General features: G+C 45.7%; 1 protein-coding gene across 9 annotated transcripts; it reads right to left on the reverse strand.

Moving 5' to 3' along the window:
- Positions 1 to 800: 800 nt before the first annotated feature.
- On the reverse strand, positions 801 to 4,948 carry LOC123188595 (protein MET1, chloroplastic). 9 transcript variants are annotated; one of them, XM_044600752.1, is made up of 8 exons: positions 4,383 to 4,932; positions 4,169 to 4,275; positions 3,968 to 4,062; positions 3,787 to 3,863; positions 3,581 to 3,701; positions 3,437 to 3,496; positions 3,222 to 3,351; positions 801 to 1,134 (listed from the first exon to the last, which is right to left on the reverse strand). In XM_044600752.1, exons 1-8 carry the CDS (start codon positions 4,760 to 4,762, stop codon positions 995 to 997), a joined length of 1,110 nt encoding a protein of 369 aa, XP_044456687.1. In that variant the 5' UTR covers positions 4,763 to 4,932; the 3' UTR covers positions 801 to 994. The 9 variants fall into 9 exon arrangements, with proteins under 9 accessions (XP_044456687.1, XP_044456686.1, XP_044456694.1 ...); XM_044600754.1 differs by having other exon boundaries at positions 877 to 1,134; positions 3,968 to 4,041; positions 4,383 to 4,941; XM_044600757.1 differs by lacking the exon at positions 801 to 1,134 and adding an exon at positions 1,834 to 1,871 and having other exon boundaries at positions 4,383 to 4,929.
- Between the last annotated feature and the right edge of the window lie 17,873 nt (positions 4,949 to 22,821).

Raw genomic sequence — 22,821 nt, forward strand, 5'->3', positions numbered from 1 at the left:
CCTCCCCCTCCCTTTCCTTCTCCCTCTCTCCCTCTCCTTCCTTCCCCCTCCCTTTCCTTCTCCCTCTCTCCCTCTCCTTTCTAGTCGGAATCCTATTTGGGGGCACGCCCCAATGAGGGTTGGCCGGCCTCCCCCCTTGCTCCTTTATATACGAGGGCAGTGGGACACCCTAGAACACACAAATTGATAGTTGTCTTAGCTGTGTGTAGTGCCCCCTCCACAGATTTTCACCTCATTCATATCGTTGTAGTGCTTAGGCGAAGCCCTATGTCGGTAACTTCATCATCAACGTCATCACGCCGTCATACTGACGGAACTCTCCTTCGGCCTCAACTGGATCAAGAGTACGAGAGACATCACCGAGCTGACCGTGTGCAGATCGCGGAGGTGCCGTGCGTTCGGTACTTGATCGGTTGGATCGCGAAGACGTTCGACTACATCAACCGTGTTACTTAACGCTTCCGCTTTCGGTCTACGAGGATACGTGGACACACTCTCCCCTCTCGTTGATATGCATCTCCTAGATAGATCTTGCGTGATCGTAGCAATTTTTTTTGAAATACTGCATTCCTCAACAAAAAGTCAATACAGCAAATCTGTTATTGTTGGCATTCATAGTTTTGAAGAGATTTTGCCTGGGCTGCTTACTATCTTGGGATGCTAGAGAGGAAATTTCCATTTACTTATTTGGTTTTGCCTATGAGCACTTCACAATGGAGGATTGAGGATTTCTTTCTCACCAGGCAAAGAGTTGAAAGAAGGCTCCCTGGGTACTCTTTTTCGACAAAGGGCGACTTTATTATCTCAAAATGTAGCATCAAGCAGATACAAAGCATTATAAGTAACACCCGGCCTCTGCATAACTAAGATGCACACAGCCGAATCCAGAAGTCTGACAAAATTCATGAAATAAAAATCGACAAACCGGCAACAGTAGAGTCTTTTAAACCGACACTATGCCTATGTCGAAGAAGGTGGTGGCTCGATCCGTAGGTTATACTGCCACCCATGTTAGGAAAAAACCTCCGTAGCCACCTGCTCCAATCGCGTACACACCGCCATGAACAGCGGTTGATACTCCAGCCGTTGTAGTATAGACCACGTACGTAGCGAGTGCGTACACCGGAAAATAACCTGTAGAGGAGAAGCATTTTTGTCATTAAAAACCAAATCATTTCTGCATAGCCAAAGCGACCAAATTAAGGCATACGCTCCCACCCTTATTAGCGTTTTGAACCTATTTGTCATGCCGTCCAACCAATGACCAAAAATATTGGCAACACTTGTGGGCGGATACAAATTTGACGCTATTTGGATGACTGACCACGTAGAACATGCAAACTTGCATTGGAAAAAGAGGTGTTTGATTGTCTCGTCATGAATACAAAAAGAACACTTCTTACTCCTTCGCCAGTTGCGCCGTGCGAGGTTGTCTTTGGTTAACACAACTCCCCTACGGAGATACCACATGAAGATTTTCACTTTTAGTGGAATTTTAGACTTCCAAATTTTCTTATTATTACTCGTTGGTACCTCAGAATGCGTGAGTGCACGGTACATAGAGTCCACTGTGAAAGACCCTGATGTAGTAAGGTTCCAACGAAACACATCCCGACCTTGTGTCAGGTTAATCAAATCCAGCCAGGATAAAAGATTATGCCATGACACAAGCCGGGGGCCAATCAAATCCCGCCTGAACGAAATATTCGGCAGGGAAGAACCGAGCACGCGCGCAATAGTATTATTCTTATCGCGAGGTACTCTACCTTGTTATATGTTATCACTGGATGGCAGGCTGCTCCTTATTAAACACCTATATGCTATCATTGGATGGCAGGCTGCTCCTTATTAAATGAGTACCCTCTCACTTCCTGCAAGAGTGGTCGCACAACTGATAAAATTTCTGACACTTTCTTTGGAGAAAATTTGGTAGTAAGTAAAGTGGAATGGCTTTAGTTGCTTGGGACAAAATCAGTAAACCAAAGTTTTTTATTAAGCCAAAACAGTAGAACAATTGTTCTACGGTATTTTTATTAATTCAAAAAATATTTACAAGTCCAGTTCAGAGTATTGAATTAATGCTCCAGCCAACTCATCCAAAAGTCGTTATTTTAGTCCTTAGACGTGGGATCAATTAGGCCGAAGAATTGTTTTATTTAATACTCATTCCGTCCCAAAATTCTTGTCTTAGATTTGTCTAAATACGGATGGATCAAGTCATATTTTAGTATTAGATACATCCGTATCTAGACAAATGTAAGACAAGAATTTTGGGACGGAGGGAGTACTACGTTGGCAGGGTCTTGAACTTAAAACCTGTTGGTTCGGATACCATATTAAATTCATGCTTCAGCCAACTCATCCAAAAATCGAAACTGATGAAGGGAGGTGGGCTATATATTTCAACACAGAGAATCACCCAATACCAGCTTTGTGAAACATAGAAGAAAATTACAAGTTTTGTGCTATCCAAGTGTTGATCAGATCAGCCTTATCTTGCTTTGCTCTGATTCTAGTTACTTCAAGCCACTGTTTGAGATAATATTTCCATGAATCGGTTAACCAAAGTTGCAGGGAGGCTTGGAAATTGATCATAATAAAGCTCTTGTGATGAAGAATCTGCATAAATTCTTCAATAGAGATGACCTGCCCTGGTTTAACCTTATTTGGTAAGTGCATTACTCCTCTTCTCTCCCACAAGACAAGGTGGGCTCCTTTAGGTTGAAGACCCACCTCAACCTACTCCAGACTTACAAACAGTCATGTCTGTGCATTGCAAATTCTGAGAGCACCATCCAGTTCTGGAGCGATAAATGGAGTGAGGAACCACTTCAACAAAGACTCCCAACTTAGAAGGTAAAACGTGTTTTGTCCGTCAAAAGCTGGCTCTTGTGTTCACCAGAAAATATATCCACATCCCGATTGGTACTTCAAGCACGATAGCTAGTACGTCACAACTTACAAGCACGATGGTAACATATTTCCTGTAGCCTTTGCTTTCCGAATGGAGGATTGCCATTGTTATGTACAAAGTGTATGTTCATAGAATGGTTGAAGTACAAAGGAAGGCTAAAAACATTCCTGGAGATATCTCCCAAGGTTAAAAGCATTCCTTGGGGGGGGGGGGGGGGGGGGGGGGAGGCTGGGCGCGGTATGGCCAAGTGTGCAAACTGCAAGACCAAGTAGATGTGTGCAATCGATAGGAGGTCATCACTTCTTACCGAATCCAAATATGGATTTGATAGCATTGATGGCGTTCTCGTTGATAAATGATTCATCGTACTTGTTTAGTAGGGTGGCGAACTCCTCCGAGTTCCTCAAGTTTGCTAAATCCGGGTCGGTGCGAATCCTCTTCAGGAAATCAAGTAAGATAAAGTGTCACTTACTATGAACCCTAGACCCATTTACTCTTGTAAAGCGGATAGTGTCTAGTTACCTTGAAGTCTTCATAGCCTGCCTTCATCGCTTCTTCAAGTGCAGAAAGGCCAGCTTGTATCTGCACAAACGAACATCCATATGTGTGTATTGAGCGGCAGACCTGCAGTTTTGCTCTTGATATTGAAACAAGTAGGAGGCGAACCCGGTCGAGCTTCGAATAACAGCAGGCGACATTGTAGCTGGCTACGGAAGCTTCATCAATCTCTGGTTTTGACCCCAGCACCGACTCGAACTTCTCCAACGCGTCCTCGTATTTTCCATCCCTGAAAGTTTTTTTTTCTCGGAACAAGTCAGCAGAGTTTTCAAATTGAAGCAATCTCATTGCATCATACAGTATGTATCACCGACTTGTACAGCTTTAGCCCCATGCGAAGGTCATCTTCTCTTTGGATCTCCTGCTCCATCTTCTTCTGGTAATTTTGCATCTGCATCCAACGTTCCAGGTCGAAACGCGCACCACAAGCATGAGCAATCTACAGAACTCTAGGAGCAGAAAGAAAAATAGACTAAAGCATGATCCTATACTTACCTGAATCTCTCTGAGTTTAGTGCTGACATTTCCGGTGTTCCTTTCAGCCCTGATGACCTCCTTGTCAGAGAGCTCAGCAGCACCATCCCATTTCCCTGGACTCAGTTAATGGTATAACTCAAATTCCGAATTGATGAATTCACAATCATATCTGTCATGTCAAGACTCACAATGAAGCAGGTAAGTACTAACTGTTCTTACCAAATTTCTTCTGCATCTTCATGTAGAGAGGGCCAACTCTCTGGCGGATGCAGTACATGGTCTGGCCGTACCCTGCCGCCGGCCAGATTTCCTCTCCAAAGACGGCGCTGAGAATTTGCCATCAGTTAGCAACACGGAAGAAATCTTGATCTGGCGGTCATTCTGAAATTGCTGTTGGTTGGCTGGTGTGAGAGGATCATCTGAGCGGACTGACCTGGTGGCAATAACCTTGTCGCCGACGGTGAACTTGCCGGTCTGCTCGGCGGATGAGCCGGGGAAGATGGCCTCGATGTAGGTGCCGCCGTCGCGGCCCTTGGCAAACTTGAGCCCGTACGGCTTCAGGATCTCCACTTCGTACTCCTCGTACGGCTCCTGGCCTCCATCCCCGTCCCCACCTCCGGACTTGGGCTCCGCCTGCGCTGACGAAGACGCGCGGACGACGACGCATCTCATCGCCGTATCCCGAAGCTTCAGGCAGCAGCTGTGGCCAAGAAACGCCGTCCTCGCCGTCCGCGCATTGCTACCGTTGGTTCTTGCGAGGCACGGCGGGGAGGAGAGGAGCGGCTGGTTGGTGATCTGGTGGGCGAGAGCCATTTCAGCTAGCTAGCTGGGAGCTTTGGGCTCTTGGTTCCTCTGCGAATTGAATCTTTGCGGTAAGGGGTTGGAAGCGGTGAGGAGGAGACGATGGTTCTGTGGCTCATCTTTGGCTGTGTTGCGTGGCGACAAGAGGTGTTGAGTTTGGATGTGAGAACTGAGAACTGAGATGATGGAGGCCACACACACCGGGCTTCAGCCAGAACAAAGCATCTACACCGGCCAGTCATATTAAATCCCTCTAGAATGGTGGCAAACCAGCTACGCCATGTGGCGCATGTTAGTTGGTCACCGTAAATTTTTTTTTTTTAAATGATAAGAAATTCTTTTTGAAAGAAAAGTTTTTTTAGGCTTTTTGTTTATCCTTTTAAGATAGTTGTGATGTTCACGTTATGCGAGAAATTTTTGACATAATAGTGAGACACGCATAGTGTTGACGATCAAAAGTGGCACAATTTTAAAGGTTGCTTAAAGCCATGTCAAGATTGATTCAAACTTATAATTGGGAGTCACCATGGGATGGCTTTCTTCGAGAAGGTCAGGATGGATATGAAGATGGTTTAAAACGGAGCTCGGATGCCAAACTTATGACAGGTTCAGAGATGCTCATGTTGACACTATATTAAAAAATGACTTGAAACCCAATTAAGATTGTCTCAAATGGAAAAAGTTTCAACATGAAAGTTGTGTGTCTCGTAGAAGCGGTTGATTTTGGTATAAAACATATCTCAATCGAAGTTCGTATGCAAAAGTTAGAGCCGAAAATGCGCGAATGCATATGGATGGCAGGACACTCCGGGAATGATCATCCGGGTTTTGGATTTCTCCGAGGTTGGCCGGACCCTCCGGGGATGTTTGTCCGGATTTTCGATTTTTCTGCCGCAGACTTCAGAAAACGGCCGCAAACGCTCTCAAGATAGCCTCTGATCAAAAAACGTTCAACATAAAAGTTGTTCGTCTCGTTGAAATGGTCAAGATTGCTTTTGGGCACGTTTCTATCCGAGGTTATTTACTGCCTCAAACATGACCCGCAAGGTGCAGCCAGGTTGTAAACCGAACAGTTTTGGAAAGTTTGGATTCCGAGTTGGACCTATCTAGGGTTTTGAACGTGAATTCTAAACCTTTCCTTGCACGGGAAGTCCATCCGCCTCTTATATACCTAAGGGGTGACGGTCGATTGAACAACAACACACAATCGCAAAACCCATCTGTCGGAGATATACCCCGCAGCGTAAACCGGCCGGAAGTATAACCCGGCCGGACATGGCGGTCTACTTGAGACCCGGCTGACACTTGGCGATTCATTGGCGACCCGCCCTAACTTGGCAGTTACAAGGCCCAAGGTCCAGAAGGCCGGTTTATGCTAATGGTGGGCCGGTTTAAGAGAAAAGGTGTATTTCCCTTACAAGGAGTCAAGACCTAGACTTGTATACGGGTTGTATTAGAAGATAGACTAGTCCTAATTCTAATAGGACTCCACATGTAACCCGCCCCTTCAACATATATAAGGAGGGGCAGGGCTCCCCAAAAGAGGGAAGATTAACAAGTTCCACAAGTTGGATAAGTTAGGTTTAGACAATAGCTCTCGAGATAGAGCACACTTGTAACCGTGATCATCATCATCAATATTAATGAAGCAGGATGTAGGCTTTTATCTCCACCGTGAGGGGCCGAACCTGGGTAAAACATCGCGTCTCTCGTCCCGCTCAACCTCTCTCAAGCTACCACATAGATGTGTTGGCCTCGCGACTAAGTCCTCACACTAGGACATCTGCCGTGACAAATCCACGACAGTTGTTAGGTTTAGACAATAGCTCTCGAGATAGAGCACACTTGTAACCGTGATCATCATCATCAATATCAATGAAGCGGGATGTAGGCTTTTACATCCACCGTGAGTGGCCGAACGTGGGTAAAACATCGCGTCTCTCGTCCCGCTCAACCCCTCTCAAGCTACCACATAGATGCGTTGGCCTCACGACTAAGTCCTCACACTAGGACATCTGCCGTGACAAATTCATGACAATTGGCGCCCACCGTGGGGCCTGCGCACGATGGGGTTGAGTCTTGGAGGGATCTTCTTTAGGGATCGAGAACCTCGCGATTGGTCGGATGAAGAAAAGCTGTTTTGGTGATCAGAATCATGATTAAAATTGAGTTCACAGTTCGAGGTTTTGAGATCAAGAGGTTAAGGTTCCATCGTTTGAACTGCCAGACTCGACGAGATCGGTCGAAGCTGCATCTACGCCAGGTCCGAGATCGAAGGAGTTAATCTGGTGTGTGTATGCGGACAAATCTAACCCGGACCCATTAAGTTTCCCCTACTCCTCGCCTCCAGACATAGGCTTCGAGTCTCGGGAGAGCCACCGGCGATTACTCGATTTTCAATTGACCGGTGCGGCTACTGCTCCCGCCGGACTAGGATCAGGTGACATGCGCTACAGTGACATGCACGGTGATATGCGGTCCAAATTCAAATTTAAACATTGCGAAAAAATCTGAAAAAAATTATACATGTTCACAGCACATATTAAGATAACCCTAAAAAAATTCAGATCAAAATTCGAAATATACATCGAGAAACGAAAAAGAGAAACTCAGATGTGAATAGTCTACAGAGAACCATTCGGGAACTATTCATGACAGATTTCTCTTTTTCGTTTCTCGATGTATGTTTTGAATTTTGATCTGAAATTTTTAGGAGTTATCTTAGTATGTGCTGTGAACATGCATGATTTTTTTCAGATTTTTTTCGCAATGTTTAAATTTGAATTTGGGCCGTATGTCACCGTGCATGTGACCGTAGCGCATGTCACCTGATCCCAGTCAGCTCCCGTCACATTGCAAGATTTCACAGCCCGTCGTTTCCTATCAAGCCAACAGGAGTATAATACTACTACTCTACACGTGGGGATCAAGGCTGAATTACAAGATTAGATCTTTTGTCTCTTGTTGCATGTGTGCAATGATTGAGCAAGCTGGTCAAACCCACCACGAACCGGAGAAGGACTTGGACATGAGTACGAACTTGGCTTTCTTCTCGAGTCGACGATTGCCTCTGCGCACTTGCTTGTCGTCGCTCCGAGCATCCTCAAGCGGCCCCGACGCCGTTGTGGCCACGGCCTCGCCGCCGAATTACCTCTATCGTTGCGGATGAGCCGCCCATTCCCGCGGGTGCGACCTTGCCTCCGCTGCTCGTTTGTGCCGTCGCGACTTTGAGTTTGAACCAATCCGCCGAGACCGAGTCGCCTCGCTCCGTCTCCAAATTGTCTTCACCGTACCTACAAATCGCCGCCGCTTATACTGCCATGGTTTTCATCTGCTCTCTCCGGCCTTGCTTCGACCGGCCGACGCCTGCGGCCCCCACATCAAGCCACCAGAACCTGTGGCGGGCGCAGGCTCGCGCACCACGGACTCCGCCACATCCGACCTCCTCTGTCGCGGTTTTCTGCCATCGCCGGCCCTCCGCCGCCGTGGTCCTCCGCGGGTTGCCGTCTACGAGCCCCTCTTTCTCAGCCGCCCCGGCCGAGCAGCCTCGTTGTTGTGGCCTCCAAGTCGCTGTGCAAACCGCCAGCCGCCTCTGCTGTTGAAGCTACGACCCATTGGCCTCGAGCCGCCTCGCCTCTGCCGCTGTGGCCGTAGGCTCGCCTGAGCCTCCCCTTCAGCCGCGCCACGAGTCGTCCGTTTCGCCATGATTGGCCGCGACGTACAAAAACCGTGCAGCTCAGTTGGGGGCATGACACTGAAGATTGACAGTTTAGGACTAAAGGCCAAGTCAAACAAAAAAGGTGCTATTGATCCAACTTGAAGAATGAGAAAAGAAATTGAATATTTCCTTGAGCAGATATCTCAAACTCCTAGAGAAGTTTTTTAATCCAGATGTATGAATACTTGAAGCGATGCAAGCGAGAAACCTTGAGCCTGCGCTCAGTTGGGTTGCTAAAGAATCATGATCAGTTATTCCAGAATAGCTCAATGCTTGAGATAAATGCCAGGTTTTCACATGTTTACACAGGCGTTTGGGGAATCAAGGGAACAGTACAGAGTCCAGAAACATCTGATATTGTTTTCAATGTGTGAGGTCACACCAAGTGGGGCAGGCCGCGGCAGGCACGGCGCAGACCCAAGTAGGTGTTCAGCTTCATCAGTAACACAGTACCAGTACAGTGGTTAGAAACGCCAGGCGTTGATATGACCAGCCGTCCCATCTCAAAAATCAACTACTAGTACTGTTGTCATCTATAAATTGCCTCCAATGTAGAATACAAAATAATCAGGTGATATCCATTCAACTTTGATTTATTAGTACATGTTGTTTTTGTCAAAGAACAAGTTTATCTTTGCCTTGGTCTGCAATATTATTTATGCAGGGCAATTATTTATGACAAAAAGTGATATTATACCGCGGAGATGGAGGCACGCCAACATCTTTTGGCACAGGTGGTCGTCGTTACTTAACGAACTCCCGCACCGGTTTACAACACCGTGGCCGTCTCTCGCGACCGCACCAACTTACAACGTCGTGGCCGTCTCTCGTGACCGCACCGGCTTACAACGCCGTGGCCGTCTCTCGCGACCGCACCGGTTTACAATGCCGTGGCCGACTCTCCCGTCCACACCGGTTTAAAACGCCGCGGCCGAAAAATCTGTCAGCACCCGCGGCCGACTCGGCCGTGATTGATTTCAGTTTCACCATGGTGATCATCAACTCCGCGGTGATAATTGCTGAACTGACGCATCAGGTGAAATCCATCCAGCATATTTTTATATACTATATATTGCTCTGTTTAAAAGAGCAATTACTCTGGTTTGCAAGTTGTCCCATGCAGGATTCAAACCGGTCTATATCATGGTTAATTATGAAGAATCTCAAGCCAACTCCTCAAGTCGCCTTGAGACTCGGGGGCTACGATGACATGACTAAGCAAATATCATGAGATTTAAGACCCCGGGTCATTGGGGGGAAGATAACCTGGTGCCGGAGGCTACTGTTATATTGATGAAAATTTAAAGGCCGTCAAAAAATTTCCGGTTTAGGAAGTATATGACAGTTACAAAATCCTGGCTCAATGAAGAAGTTCCGGGTCATCAGAAATGACTCCGGTTTAAAATCCGGCTCAAGGGAAGTCAGTCTCATTGAAGCTCTTAATATCCGATTTACAATCCGGTTCAAGGGGAATATATTCTCCCACAAAGCTCTGAAGCGCTCAAATCCGGTTTAACACTGTCCGGTTCAAAAAGGAATTAACTTCTCGCAAGTTCGAGTTTAAAGGCCGTCAGAAAATTTCCGGCTGAAAATGAAGATTCCGATTTAAAATCCATTTCAAGGGAAAGATGTCTCCCACAAAGCTTTGAAGCTCTCAATATCCGGTTCAAAATCCCGGTTCAAGAAGAATTTGTCTCCTGCAAAAAGTTAAAAGTTGCCGAAGAGAACCTGCTGCCATGATGCGCGGTTCAAACATGGGTATCCCGCCTTATTGGCTTATCATATTATTAATCACATGGGGGCTTCTATTTCATAAAGCAGCGTCCGGTTTACCCCTTGATTCAGCTTATCAAAGGTTTATATAACATCACTTGGGGGCTTGGTCGTATCCGAACCATAGCTACACCTCTTGATCGGTGCAATGCCACAACATCACTTGGGGGCTTGGTCGTATCCGAACCATAGTCACACCTCTTGATCGGCTCAAAGCCAAATCAATCCGGGGCCAAAGAGAGTGTCGTGAAACAACAATTCAAACATAGGCACCCACTGAGCACAGCTCAAAACGTTACTTGGGGATTCTTTGCTATCGTAATGAACCTAGAATCTACACTTGTAATGGGCTATCAAGCCATGGCTTGGAAGCCTGGTGTATATACCTAAAACCCCGGGTTAACCTCCCTCTTTAAGTAAGTTACTCCGCCCAGGTAAACCTGGTATGACCCTTCGAACTTTGACAAGTTACTCTAAAATACAGACCCTGAACTTGTCAAGTTAAAACGATTATTGGTTAAGGATTGAGGACCATCTTAAAAGGCTTTGCAAAAATGGTTTAACTCAGTGGCCTGGCAGCCCATGAAAAGCCTCAAATTTGGGGCCTGGCAGCCCGTGAAAAGCCTCGACTACAACGGTTTTATTTGCCTTTTGCTAAGTTTTTCTTTTCATAAGATTTGTGATGTTTTTGACCCGGTGTTTATCAACCCGGTTAGGCTGTCAACTATAAGTTGTCAGTACAAGTTACAATCCGGAGATTATTAACCTGGCCTGGTTTCGACTACAAGTCGCCAGCATCGAATATGGATAATCCGGTGTTTATCACAACCCGGTACGGTTTTATCATAAACCGGCACAATATGGAAGGAGTTATCAGTACTCAAGATTTGGGTTATCACCTTTCCTACAAAAAGTTGGTAAAACCAACAATGTGATTCAATGTCACAGGTATGATATATTTCATATTTGATTATTCTTAAGTGCAGCCTTGGTTATAAACCCAGGTTATATGTTGGGCATTATGACCCGTCCGGCGGTAAACCGCCAGGACACTTTAAAACTTGTTGTATGCAGAAACAAATTTGTTAAACCGGCCTGGCTTTGGACTATAAGTCGCCAGTATATATATATTTGGATTGCGCCATTGGAATCACGCGCTTATAAATCATTGGGTTATATTATTCAAATAGCCAAACTTGGCTGAATTTTCATTATGATATTGAATGAATAAGGTTTTCATACCGGATTATATTATCTTGAATAGCCAACATGGCTAGATTTTTATGGTTATTAATAACCGGTATTATTGAGTTTTCAAAGTCGCTTTAACGCAATGGCTATTATTTTATCAAAGGATATGATTTATTCTACAATGGAAGGAATAGTCCCGAGTCGCTGCAGGCTTACAACCCGGCACTTGGGGGCTACATTATTCAAATTGAGATTACATGAAAGTCTCATGTCGCTGCAAGCATGCACCATGACACTTGGGGGCTAATGCAAAGTCATTTTTTGGCCTTATTGAAGACCCGACTCATCACAATATAATGAGCCGGCCCTTGGGGGCTAACAATTGCTCCTATCAATGATTCAAGGTACAAAAGTCTTAATTCGTTATATTCAAGGGTCCACTGCTCAGTTGGTAAAACACAAAGCTCTTAACCTTGTGGACGTGGGTTCAAGCCCTACGATGGAAGCTACATTATAAGATGTTATTTTCATTGAAGTATATATCAAGTACCGGTTTAGTATTATCTTACTAAGCCGGCCCTTGGGGGCTACACATCACTGCTCAAGTCTACATGATTATATTTACAAAGTCCCTGCTCATTATTGCATAATGACCCGGCCCTTGGGGGATACAGTGATTGAAGTTTTTATAGGCAATTACAAGTCCCAGGTTGCTGCAAGCATGACAACCTGGTACTTGGGAGCTACATAATATGGAGTATTCAGTTTTTACTAGTGACTAGGATGAACAACATGGATTTCTTCAAAATTGATAGTATTTATATTGAAGCAAGTCTTAAGCCATCACTTTGTTCTGCTCAAGACTTGGGGGCTACAGGTATTATATTATTATCGAAGAAATATTTTCAAATTCTTTGTTTGAGCAAACCAGATTGACCCGGCGTCACCAATCATTATGACCCTGTGGCTGCAACCCGGCGTCATCAATAATCATGAACCGGCGTTGTGAACCGGCGTTGGCAACAATCATGACCCGGAATTATCAGTTTTTATAACCCAACAATGGTGGTAATCATAAACCGGCAAGTTCTACATCTTCAAGCCGGCTGAATATTAGTTGAATATTTGAAGATCAATATTTTTGTTAAATCAGAGCATTGAAGGCCGATTCGAATGGATTCTTTATTTACAAAATATCTTCTGCAAGCAAATTGATTATGAAGTTGGTCTATTGACTCGGATTTTCTAGAAGGAGGAAATAACAAGGATTTAAGGATGATCAGGTGCCGGTTTACAAGAATTTTTAACCTGGAGTACAACTTGTCAAAGTTGTTCTTGTGTTTGTTTACAGGATCAGTTTACCATGGATAAATCCAAGCTAAACTGGGGGCTAATGTCGGAGATATACCCCGCAGCGTAAACAGGCCGGAAGTATAACCTGGCCGGACTTGGCCGTTTACTTGAGACCCGGCTGACACTTGGCGATTCATTGGCGACCCGCCCTAACTTAGCGGTTACAAGGCCCAAGGCCCAGAAGGCCAGTTTATGCTAATGGTGGGCCGGTTTAAGAGAAAAGGTGTATTTCCCTTACAAGGAGTCAAGACCCGGACTTGTATCCGGTTTGTATTAGAAGATAGACTAGTCCTAATCCTAATAGGACTCCACATGTAACCCGCCCCTTCAACATATATAAGGAGGGGCAGGGCTCCCCAAAAGAGGGAAGATTAACAAGTTCCACAAGTTGGACAAGTTAGGTTTAGACAATAGCTCTCGAGATAGAGCACACTTGTAACCGTGATCATCATCATCAATATCAATGAAGCAGGATATAAGCTTTTACCTCCACCGTGAGGGGCCGAACCAGGTTAAAACATCGCGTCTCTCGTCCCGCTCAACCCCGCTCAAGCTACCACATAGATGCGTCGGCCTCGCGACTAAGTCCTCACACTAGGACATCTGCCGTGACAAATCCACGACACCATCTACTTTTACCATAGTTTTACATCTCACCCTTGTTCTTTCTCTCACATTCTTCGTTCGGTCTTCGTATTGAAGGGCAGCGATCCTTGAGGCTCTAGGGGCGAGCGAACCGACCTAGGGCAACCCATAGCCGCCGTGCGTCCAGACGGGGTCCCTCCCAGACGCATGGGGTTTCGGGTGCTCAAAAGCGCCCACCGGATTGCTTGCGTACCGCGCTTCCGGACTGGTCTCCTTTGACGTGAGCTGCGGTGCATCACCCTCGGCGTTGAAGGTACACGGGGATGGGTTCATGTGTGAACACACTTTTTGGCGACTCCACTGTGGACGAAAGATCAAGAATCATCATCAACCATGTCTAATCTCCCCAAGCCCTCAGAAGTTAGCGTTGATAACATCATTAAGCCAGGTCTTGATGAACTATCGGATGAACATCGCTAAGCCTACGAAGCGCTCAGGAAAAAGCGTGAGGACGATTTTGAGGCGCTCAAGAAGAAGCGCGAGGAGCAGGATTTGGAGGCGTTTCTTGCAAATTTGAAGAAGGACCGTCAAGGTAACATTACTCCAGTTGGAAACGTCAATTTCCCTCCTCCGATTGATGAACAAGATGAAATCACTTTGAGTAAAGTTTTTTCTCCAGAGCAAGGGGCTGTGATTGAAGTCTTGTTAGTAAGGGTAATGTGATGACGTATGATTCTTTTGTGGCAAATACCAATGCTAAGAAAAATATGCATCCGTCATCTAGTGGTACTGTTGGTATATCTGAAAATCCTAGCCCAACTTTACCTATTTCATCAGCACCTCCTATGCAACAACAATATAGTATGCCATTGAATTTTTACCCTAGTCAAACCAACCAGCTTATGGCTGCACCTACATATCCTAATCCTATTACGAGTGTGTCCAATTCGGCGTCAATGCCGAATCACTTTGTCACACCACCCATAGGCGCAATCATGTTTGGTCTTCCGCCGAAATATGGTTCAACGCCCATCCCACAAGTTGCACCAATAGCTAGTACTAAGGTTGCTTCTATGTCATTGCCACAAACATCTTCATCTACCTCACATCCAATTTTAGTTAAATTAAGGGAGGATTTGCTTAAGATGTTTCTAGAAACTTTCAGAAACGAGCCAAATGTGAAGAGTCGTGTGTACCAAAAGCCTTATCCTGAACACTTCGATGCAATTTCTTACCCTCAAGGTTATAAGGTTCCTGATTTTGTTAAATTTAGTGGTGAGGGTATGAAAACAACTTGGGAGCATGTGAGTCAATATCTAGCACAGTTGGGTGAAGCAGGTTCCATAGAAGAGTTGAAAGTGCATTTATTTCCCTTGTCTTTAACTAGCACCGCATTTTCATGGTCTGCTGCTTTACCACATGGCTCAATTCTCTTATGGTCGCAATTAGAGCAAAGGTTTCATGATCACTTTTATAGCGGCGATAATGAGCTAAAGTTGTCACATCTTACATCGGTTAGGCAAAAACATGATGAATCGGTCACCGATTATGTCAAGAGATTTAGAGATATAAAAAACCGATGTTATAGCTTAGTGATAACTAAGAGAGACTTGGCAGATCTTGTTCTTAATGGTTTGAAAACTCACATTAAAGAGAGGCTAGAAAGTTATGAGTTTTTGAGCATTAATCAAGTCTTACAAAAAGCTTTGGCTCAAGAGAATCGAAGTAAAGAGATTCATTGGTCTACAACCGATCGACCTAGAATGCATATGGTTGAACACAATGATGATAATTCGGACGATGAGGTTGATGTTTATACTACTGAGTTTGTTTGGTCCTCAAAGGCCAAACCCTATACATGCAATGCTCTTAAGCCGATTCACAAGAATTGTGATGAGGAGATGAAGTTTACTTTTGATATATCTAAGTGTGATAAAATGTATGCTATTTTGCAAGATAATATGTTTAGAATATCACACACCATACCGCCGTTTGATGAGCTGAAACGGCGTGCTTATTGCAAGTACCATAATTCATTTTCTCATGCTACTAACGATTACAATGTTTTTTGACGACAGATACAATCGGCCATTAATGACGGACGATTGAATTTTGCTGAGATGCAAGTTGATAAGCAGCCCTTCCCCATAAACACCATAGACTTGGAAGGGAAGAAAATGTTAATTCGGCCTAACATAGCCGAATCCGCTAATAAAGATAGTGTTGTTATTGGTAAACCCGGGAATAGCAAGGAGGGCGACAAAGTCTTGGGACGAGAGGTTGTGCTTGATAAGCAACCCGATGACAAAGAAGTATTGACGATCACCATAAAAAATCCTTCACTCGTGGGGCAACCACAAGTACAAGAAGATACTCATGTTAAATTTATCAAGCCCAAGAATTCAGAAGTTGGCAAGTGGGAAAAGAGTGAAGTTAAGCGCAAGCGAATTAAGCCAACTTTTGATATGTTGCTATCCAAATATGCAAGTCAAGCAGCCGGTTCTAGCTCCAATCGGCCATCACATTCAAAGCGTTCAAGATCGCCTCCGGAGCAAGAGTTTCGACGCTATGCAAAGCCATATGGGTCATGGGCACCGACACCATGGATGTCACAACCCTCCTATGCGCCATATTACATTAGAGACTTCAGTGGAGGATGGGGGCAATCCCCAATGGCTCCTTATGCTTTCCATATGGGGTGGGCAACACCTAGAAGGCCTGCTCACGAGAGGCTTTATTATCCCACGCAAGGCCGTTTGAGCTATGGTGCTAATCGGCCAACAAAAAATTCTCCAAGTAAGGCCAATGAAAAAGTATGGCGTGTTAAGTCATCTAATGCGGAAATTTTAGAATGTGACAAGCAAAAGGAGATCGAAAAGCCGGTTCTTGGTAATCTGGCTACTTCTAATGGTGATATTGTTATTGTTCAGCAGGGTTCCATGGTTAGTGATCACGAGGCGAGCACAAACAAGGCCAAACCAAGGGATCCCAAATATACTCAACCTAAGTGGTGTCTTCCCGGTTTAACCAAGACCATGAAAAGGAGATTATGATGCATGAGGAACCACGAGAAGGTAGAGCACAAAGAGGAGAGGCAAAGGGACGAATTGTTAAGTGAAATTCAGCCCATGGCACCCACAAAACAAGTGTGGAGGCCTAAACAAAAACAAAACATAGATGCTTCTACATTAGCTGCAGCAACACCTTCACCACCAGTAGAGGATGATGCAACCCCTATTACATCGTCCACACCATCTGAAATATCCCTTTCAATTGAGGGAACTTTAAGCCCAATATCCACATTGGGAGATGAAGATGATATGGTAGATTACGAATCTACACCGGTTCAGGAAGGTATGGATATTAACATGGTGTATTACTTACCTGCCGAGTTTCATGCTATAGGTGAAGAAGGGGATGTGGCCCAGCTGGATTTTGGTCCTATGAACGCTATCTTTCGAGAAGCCAAAAGAACAAGTGAAACACTTGAAGCCATTGTACCTCAAAGGTCATATTAACGGATCGTCGGTTGCTAGGATGCTCGTTGATGGTGGTGTTGTGGTAATCTTATGCCCTACTCGGTCTTCAAAAAGTTGGGGTTAGATGATGATGCATTGATGAAGACCAATATGGTACTTAATGGATTTGAGGGTAAAGAAAAGACAGAGGCCAAAGGTGTGATGTGCATGGAACTCACCATGGGAAGAAAAACTTTGGCCACCACATTCTTCATCGCCGAGGTGCAAGGTAACTATACTGTTATATTAGGCCGTGATTGGGTTCATGCTAACCAATGTGTGCCATCTACCATGCATCAATTCTTAATACATTGGGACGGTGATGAGGTAGAAGTCATTCACGTGGATAATTCGGCTTGTGTTGCTTTGGCCGATGCATCGGTGGATTGGATCCCGATGTTACTTGCTTAACAGGGCGTGACCTCTCGGAGTTTGATTTCCTTAGTGCCACAAGGAACGGGTTCATTCCCATCTCTTTAAAGCCGATTGGTGGTAATCGGTTCCAAGCTATGATGTAAATAAGAAGTTAAAATCAATGGCCGATATAGAATTATCACACCAAGCATGAACATGGCCGATATAGATTTATCGCCCTAAGCACATATAAATGGCCGATGGAGTCTTGGCATCATCCTTAGAACAAACATGGTACGAGTTATTTTTCGGCACGCTAACTTTGCTGAAAAACAGGGGGGCATGTGTTGACGATCAAAAGTGGCACAATCTTAAAGGTTGCTTAAAGCCATGTCAAGATTGATTCAAACTTATGATTGGAAGTCATAATGGGATGGCTTTCTTCAAGAAGGTCAAGATGGATATGAAGATGGTCTAAAATGGAGCTCGGATGCCAAACCTATGACAAATTTAGAGATGCTCATGTTGACACTAGATTAAAGAATGACTTGAAACCTAATTCAGGTTGCCCCAGATGGAAAAAGTTTCAACATGAAAGTTGTGCGTCTCGTCGAGGTGGTTGATTTTGGTATAAAACATCGCAATCGGAGTTCGTATGCAAAAGTTAGAGCCAACAATGCGCGGATGCATCAAGATGGCCGGACACTTCGGGAATGATCATCCGGGTTTTGGATATCTCTGAGGTTGGCCGGACCCTCCAGGGATGTTTGTCCAGATTTTGGATTTTCTGCCACAGACTTCGGAAAATGGATGAAAACCCCCTCAAGATGGCCTCTAATCAAAAAACGTTCGGCATGAAAGTTGTTCGTCTCGTTGAAACGTTCAAGATTGCTTTTGGGCATGTTTCCATCCGAGGTTATTTACTGCCTCAAACATGACCCGCAAGGTGCAGCCAGGTTGTAAACCGAACAGTTTTGGAAAGTTTGGATTCCGAGTTGGACCCATCTAGGGTTTTGAACGTGAATTCTAAACCTTTCCTTGCATGAGAAGTCAATCTGCCTCTTTATATACCTAAGGGGTGACGGCCGATGGAACAACAACACACAATCGCAAAACCCATCTACTTTTACCCTAGTTTTACATCTCTCCCTTGTTCTTTGTCTTTCATTATTCGTTTGTTCTTTGTATTGAAGGCCAGCGATCCTCGAGGCTCTAGGGGCGAGCGAACCGACCTAGGGCAACCCATAGCCGCCGTGCGTCCAGACGGGGTCCCTCCTGGGCACGTGGGGTTTCGGGTGCTCAAAAGCGCCCGCCGGATTGCTTGCATACCGCGCTTCTGAACGGGTCTCCTTCGACGTGAGCTGTGGTGCATCACCCTCGGTGTTGGAGGTACACGGTGACATGTTCATGTGTGAACACATAGCTTTCTCTCAAGCGGCTCAAAATGGCGGACCCCAACCACTAGGACAAAAGAATAAGTGTCACGTAAATAGCGCATCCTAGCTCTAGCCACCGCATCGATTTTTACTGTGCTAGCAAGAGGAAAAAGAATGATAGGGGTATGTGTTTTGTGTGGTGTGCCTGCTGTACAGCCATATGTTTTGCTGACCTGTGGGCCTGGTTAGAAAAAAGAGAGAGAGGAGCTCGCTGGCCCACGCCTTAACCCTCCCGGCGCACACAACCTCTCCTTCCCCTTTCTTTCTCTTGCTTGATTCACAGTTCCTCTTCTCCAGCGCCTCTCGATCCTCTCTTGAGCCCTCACCGTCGACCCATGAAGCCACGGACTCTTCGCACCCCACACCCTCCCACAGCTGAGGGTCTAGGCCCCATCCAAGAGAGAGTGGGAGGACCACCCTGTTGGTCAGAGAAGGCGGGGATGAGTGGATGCCAGCGAGGGGGGCGGCTTGGCACTGCCACCTCCCCACCGGTCTCCTTTGCCTCCCACCTGGCACTGCGTTGGCATCTAAGAAGTCCACAGAAAGGGCAAGGCCGACGAGATCGGGCATCACCGCTGCCAAAAGGTGTGCTGCCAAGTGTCGACGCGTGCACGACATCGCAACAGCCATGGATGACCGCTTCTTCCCCAGGGACCTCCCTGATCCAGTTTACGCGGCCTGCTCACCATTTCCTACACCGGCTATCCAACCGGTTCCTCTATGCCGCCCTCTGGCCAAAAAACAGTCTTTGATTGTGTTCTTCGTGCCGCTCTCCGGCCAAAAAACAGTCTTTGGTTGAGTTCTTGGTTGATGCGGTGGTGTGCGCGTGAGGTGCTCGGCCGATAGATTGTGTCCTGCAAGCCGTGAAACAGACATGGATCACGACGGGGGTCAGGGATGGATTGTCGTTTTGCACGAGTGTGCTCGGGATGGTGCTCCTATTGTTCTCGTTTTTGCTTCTCTTTGTGTTGTCATTCATGGCGTTTCTGCCATCTATTTGTTGATGTGTGTTTTGTGTTGCTCAGGTTTCAGTGAGGTGAGCTGCCTATTTATTCTATTGTGCAGATCATGTGGCACTCGCGATTAGTCTCGTGTAGCCACTCCTCGCCGCCGTGGCCATCACGCAGGGAGTCCTGCTGCTGCACATGTGCCATCCACTTTTGCATTCCAGCAACCACGTGCCTCCCGCGTTCTAACCGTCATTCCTCATCATCGTGGCATAAGGTAGCCTCCATAAGGAATTGATCCAGCAGCACTCATACATCAGCTAGCCTCCAGAAGAATATCTCATAAACGATTTATGTCTATGTTGGTATTGTAAGGCTATTTGGTCAAGGACATTTCTTCATCAGTTACCATTTTCTGATGTTCATGGTAAGGCACGACCGTTGGTGGATTTCTGGTGGTCCGTTCTGCGTGGCGGTGCTGGTGCATGAGCGAGCTGCTAGAATGCATGTTGCGGCAGCGCTTCGATACTTCTTCCGGTTCGTCCTGGAGTGGGTGCCAGCCTACGGTGTAACACCCTTGATGCGACTATAGCTCCCACGTGTCAAGGCACGACTTAGAGACATAATCGCATTGAAGGCATAAGTCGCAAGTTAGGCAATCTTCACAACATCCCATGTAATATAAATCATAAAGGGGAGATAACATAGTTGGCTTACACACGCCACGTCAATCAAGTACATAAATAACGTTACATCATCCAAACACCCATGGCCCGACTACGGCGCCAAAATAAAAGATAACCCAACATGCAACACGGTCCCGATCACCCCCAACTGGGCACCACTACTGATCATCAGGAAAGGAAACATAGTAACGTTGAGGGTCTTCGTCGAACTCCCACTTGAGCTCGAGCGCATCTCCTGGAGCGGAATCATCAGGCCCTGCATCTGGTGTAATAGTAATCTGTGAGCCACAGGGACTCAGCAATCTCGCACCCTCACGATCAACACTATTTAAGCTTATAGGTAAGGCAAGGTAAAATATGTGGAGCTGCAGCAAGCGACTAGCAAGTATGGTGGCTAACTTATTCACAAAAGAGAGCGAGAAGAGGAGGCAAAGCACGAGCGAGAAACTAGAGAGCAACCTGCGCAAACATTACTCCAACACCATGTCCACTTCCCGGACTCCGCCGAGAAGAGGCCATCGCGGTAACACACTCAGTTGATTCATTTTAATTAAGTTAAGGTTCAAGTTATCTACAACCGGACATTAACAAATTCCCATCTGCCCATAACCGCGGGCACGGCTTTCGAAAGTTCAAATCCCTGCAGGGGAGTCCCAACTTAGGCCATGACAAGCTCTCATAGTCAACGAAGGAATAGACCTCCTCCCAAGACGTTCCGATCAGACTCGATATCTCGGTTCTTCAAGACACTTCGACAGGTTAAAACAAGACCAGCAACACCGCCCGAATGTGCCGACAAATCCTGATAGGAGCTGCGCATATCTCTTTCTCAGGGCACACTCAGATTGTCTTAGGTACGTGTAGGCCAGCTCAGAGTTTCCCCTGGTGGCCACCGGCAGCTGACAGGTGGACCAACACTCAGAGGAGCACTGGCCCCGGGGGGGGGGGGGTTTAAATAAGATGACCCTCGAGCTCCGGAAACCCAAGGGAAAAAGAGGCTAGGTGGCAAAAGGTAAAACCAAGGTTGGGCATTGCTGGAAAAGCTTTAATCAAGGCGAACTATCAAGGGGTTCCCATTATAACCCAACTGCGTAAGAAACGCAAAATCCGGGAACATAACACCGATATGACGGAAACTAGGGTGGCAAGAGTGGAACAAAACACTAGGCGAGAGGCTGAGCCTTCCACCCTTTACCAAGTATATAGATGCATTAAGATAACATGGCAATATAATGATATCCCAACAAATAAATAAATGACCCAACAAGGAACGGTCTTCAATCTTCACCTGCAGCTAGCAACGCTATAAGAGGGGCTGAGCAAAGCGGTAACATAGCCAATCAACGGTTTGCTAGGACAAGGTGGGTTAGAGGTTTGACATGGAAATTTGGGAGGCTTGAAAGCAAGTGGTAGGCATCGTAGCATTGGCATAGCAAAAGAGCGAGCAAACTAGCATAGCAAAGATAGTAGTGATTTCGAGGGTATGATCATCTTGCCTGCAAAGTTGTCAGAGTTGACTGGATCCTCGAAAGCAAACTCAACGGGCTCCTTGTTAGAGAACTCGTCTCCCGGCTCTACCCAAACAAGACAAACAAGCAACAAGGACACAATCAACCACGTGCAAGGATCAAACAATATGATGCAATCATGATATGCTATGCGGGATGCGATGCGGGATGCATATGCAAGATATGACAGGAAATGCAAGAACCTGGCCTCAACTTGGAGATCCAAGTATTCCACTGGAAAGATGAGATGAAATCGCTTGAAAACGATATAAAGAACACCGGAATCGGAGTTACGGTTTGGAAATGGCAAGCGATTCAAATAAGACACCGGTCTGCGATTTACAGCAAGTAGCCATCTAAATGCAATGAGATGAACATGCTACAGCACCCAAACATGACAACAAAATACATGACAGGGATGCATTCATGATGCCTAACAAAAGTCTAGCACTGAGCTACGGCCAATTCATCCATTAACAGGTTCAAACAAGCATGGCAAAAATGCATATGGCAAACAAGTTTCTGACTTAGTGAAACTAACACTTGTCTGGAAATTCAGATCAGGTAGCACTCTTCGGAGTAACAAAACTACATGCTACAGGACCTGAACATGGCAAAGTAAAGCATGGCATGGAGCTACTCAAAGATCTTAACAAAATCCCCTTAGTGACCTTGAGCCAAAAAGGAACAGAAAATACAATTGCAAGCATGTGAACATAGCAAAAAATATAATCAGTTTTCAGACTTAGTGAAAACTGGAGCATGCTGAAAACAGATATCAAGTAGGCATGTTTACGAGCTCGATGCACTCAATACGGAGCAAGTCAAGAAAAAATAAGCATACACCCATCAAGAACACACAAAATGCAAGCTAGACATGGCAAGAATAAAAGCATAGCATGCACGGATCAACTACAACATCATCGGCAAAATTGCAAACAAGTTGACAATCTGCCGAGATTCACAAAGTAGCAAAAGTAGAGCTCGATTGACTCAAGCTAG

This window comes from Triticum aestivum, chromosome 2A (genome assembly GCF_018294505.1).
Source record: "Triticum aestivum cultivar Chinese Spring chromosome 2A, IWGSC CS RefSeq v2.1, whole genome shotgun sequence".
In the NCBI taxonomy this organism is placed as follows: Eukaryota; Viridiplantae; Streptophyta; class Magnoliopsida; order Poales; family Poaceae; genus Triticum; species Triticum aestivum.

Coding starts and splice junctions, on each gene's coding strand:
- LOC123188595 (XM_044600750.1), bottom strand. CDS start 4,762: ATGGCTCTCGCCCACCAGATCACCAACCAGCCGCTCCTCTCCTCCCCG. Junction 4,276..4,382: donor GACAAGGTTATTGCCACCAG/GTCAGTCCGCTC, acceptor GCAAATTCTCAG/CGCCGTCTTTGGAGAGGAAA. Junction 3,352..3,436: donor CAGGCTATGAAGACTTCAAG/GTAACTAGACAC, acceptor GATTTCCTGAAG/AGGATTCGCACCGACCCGGA.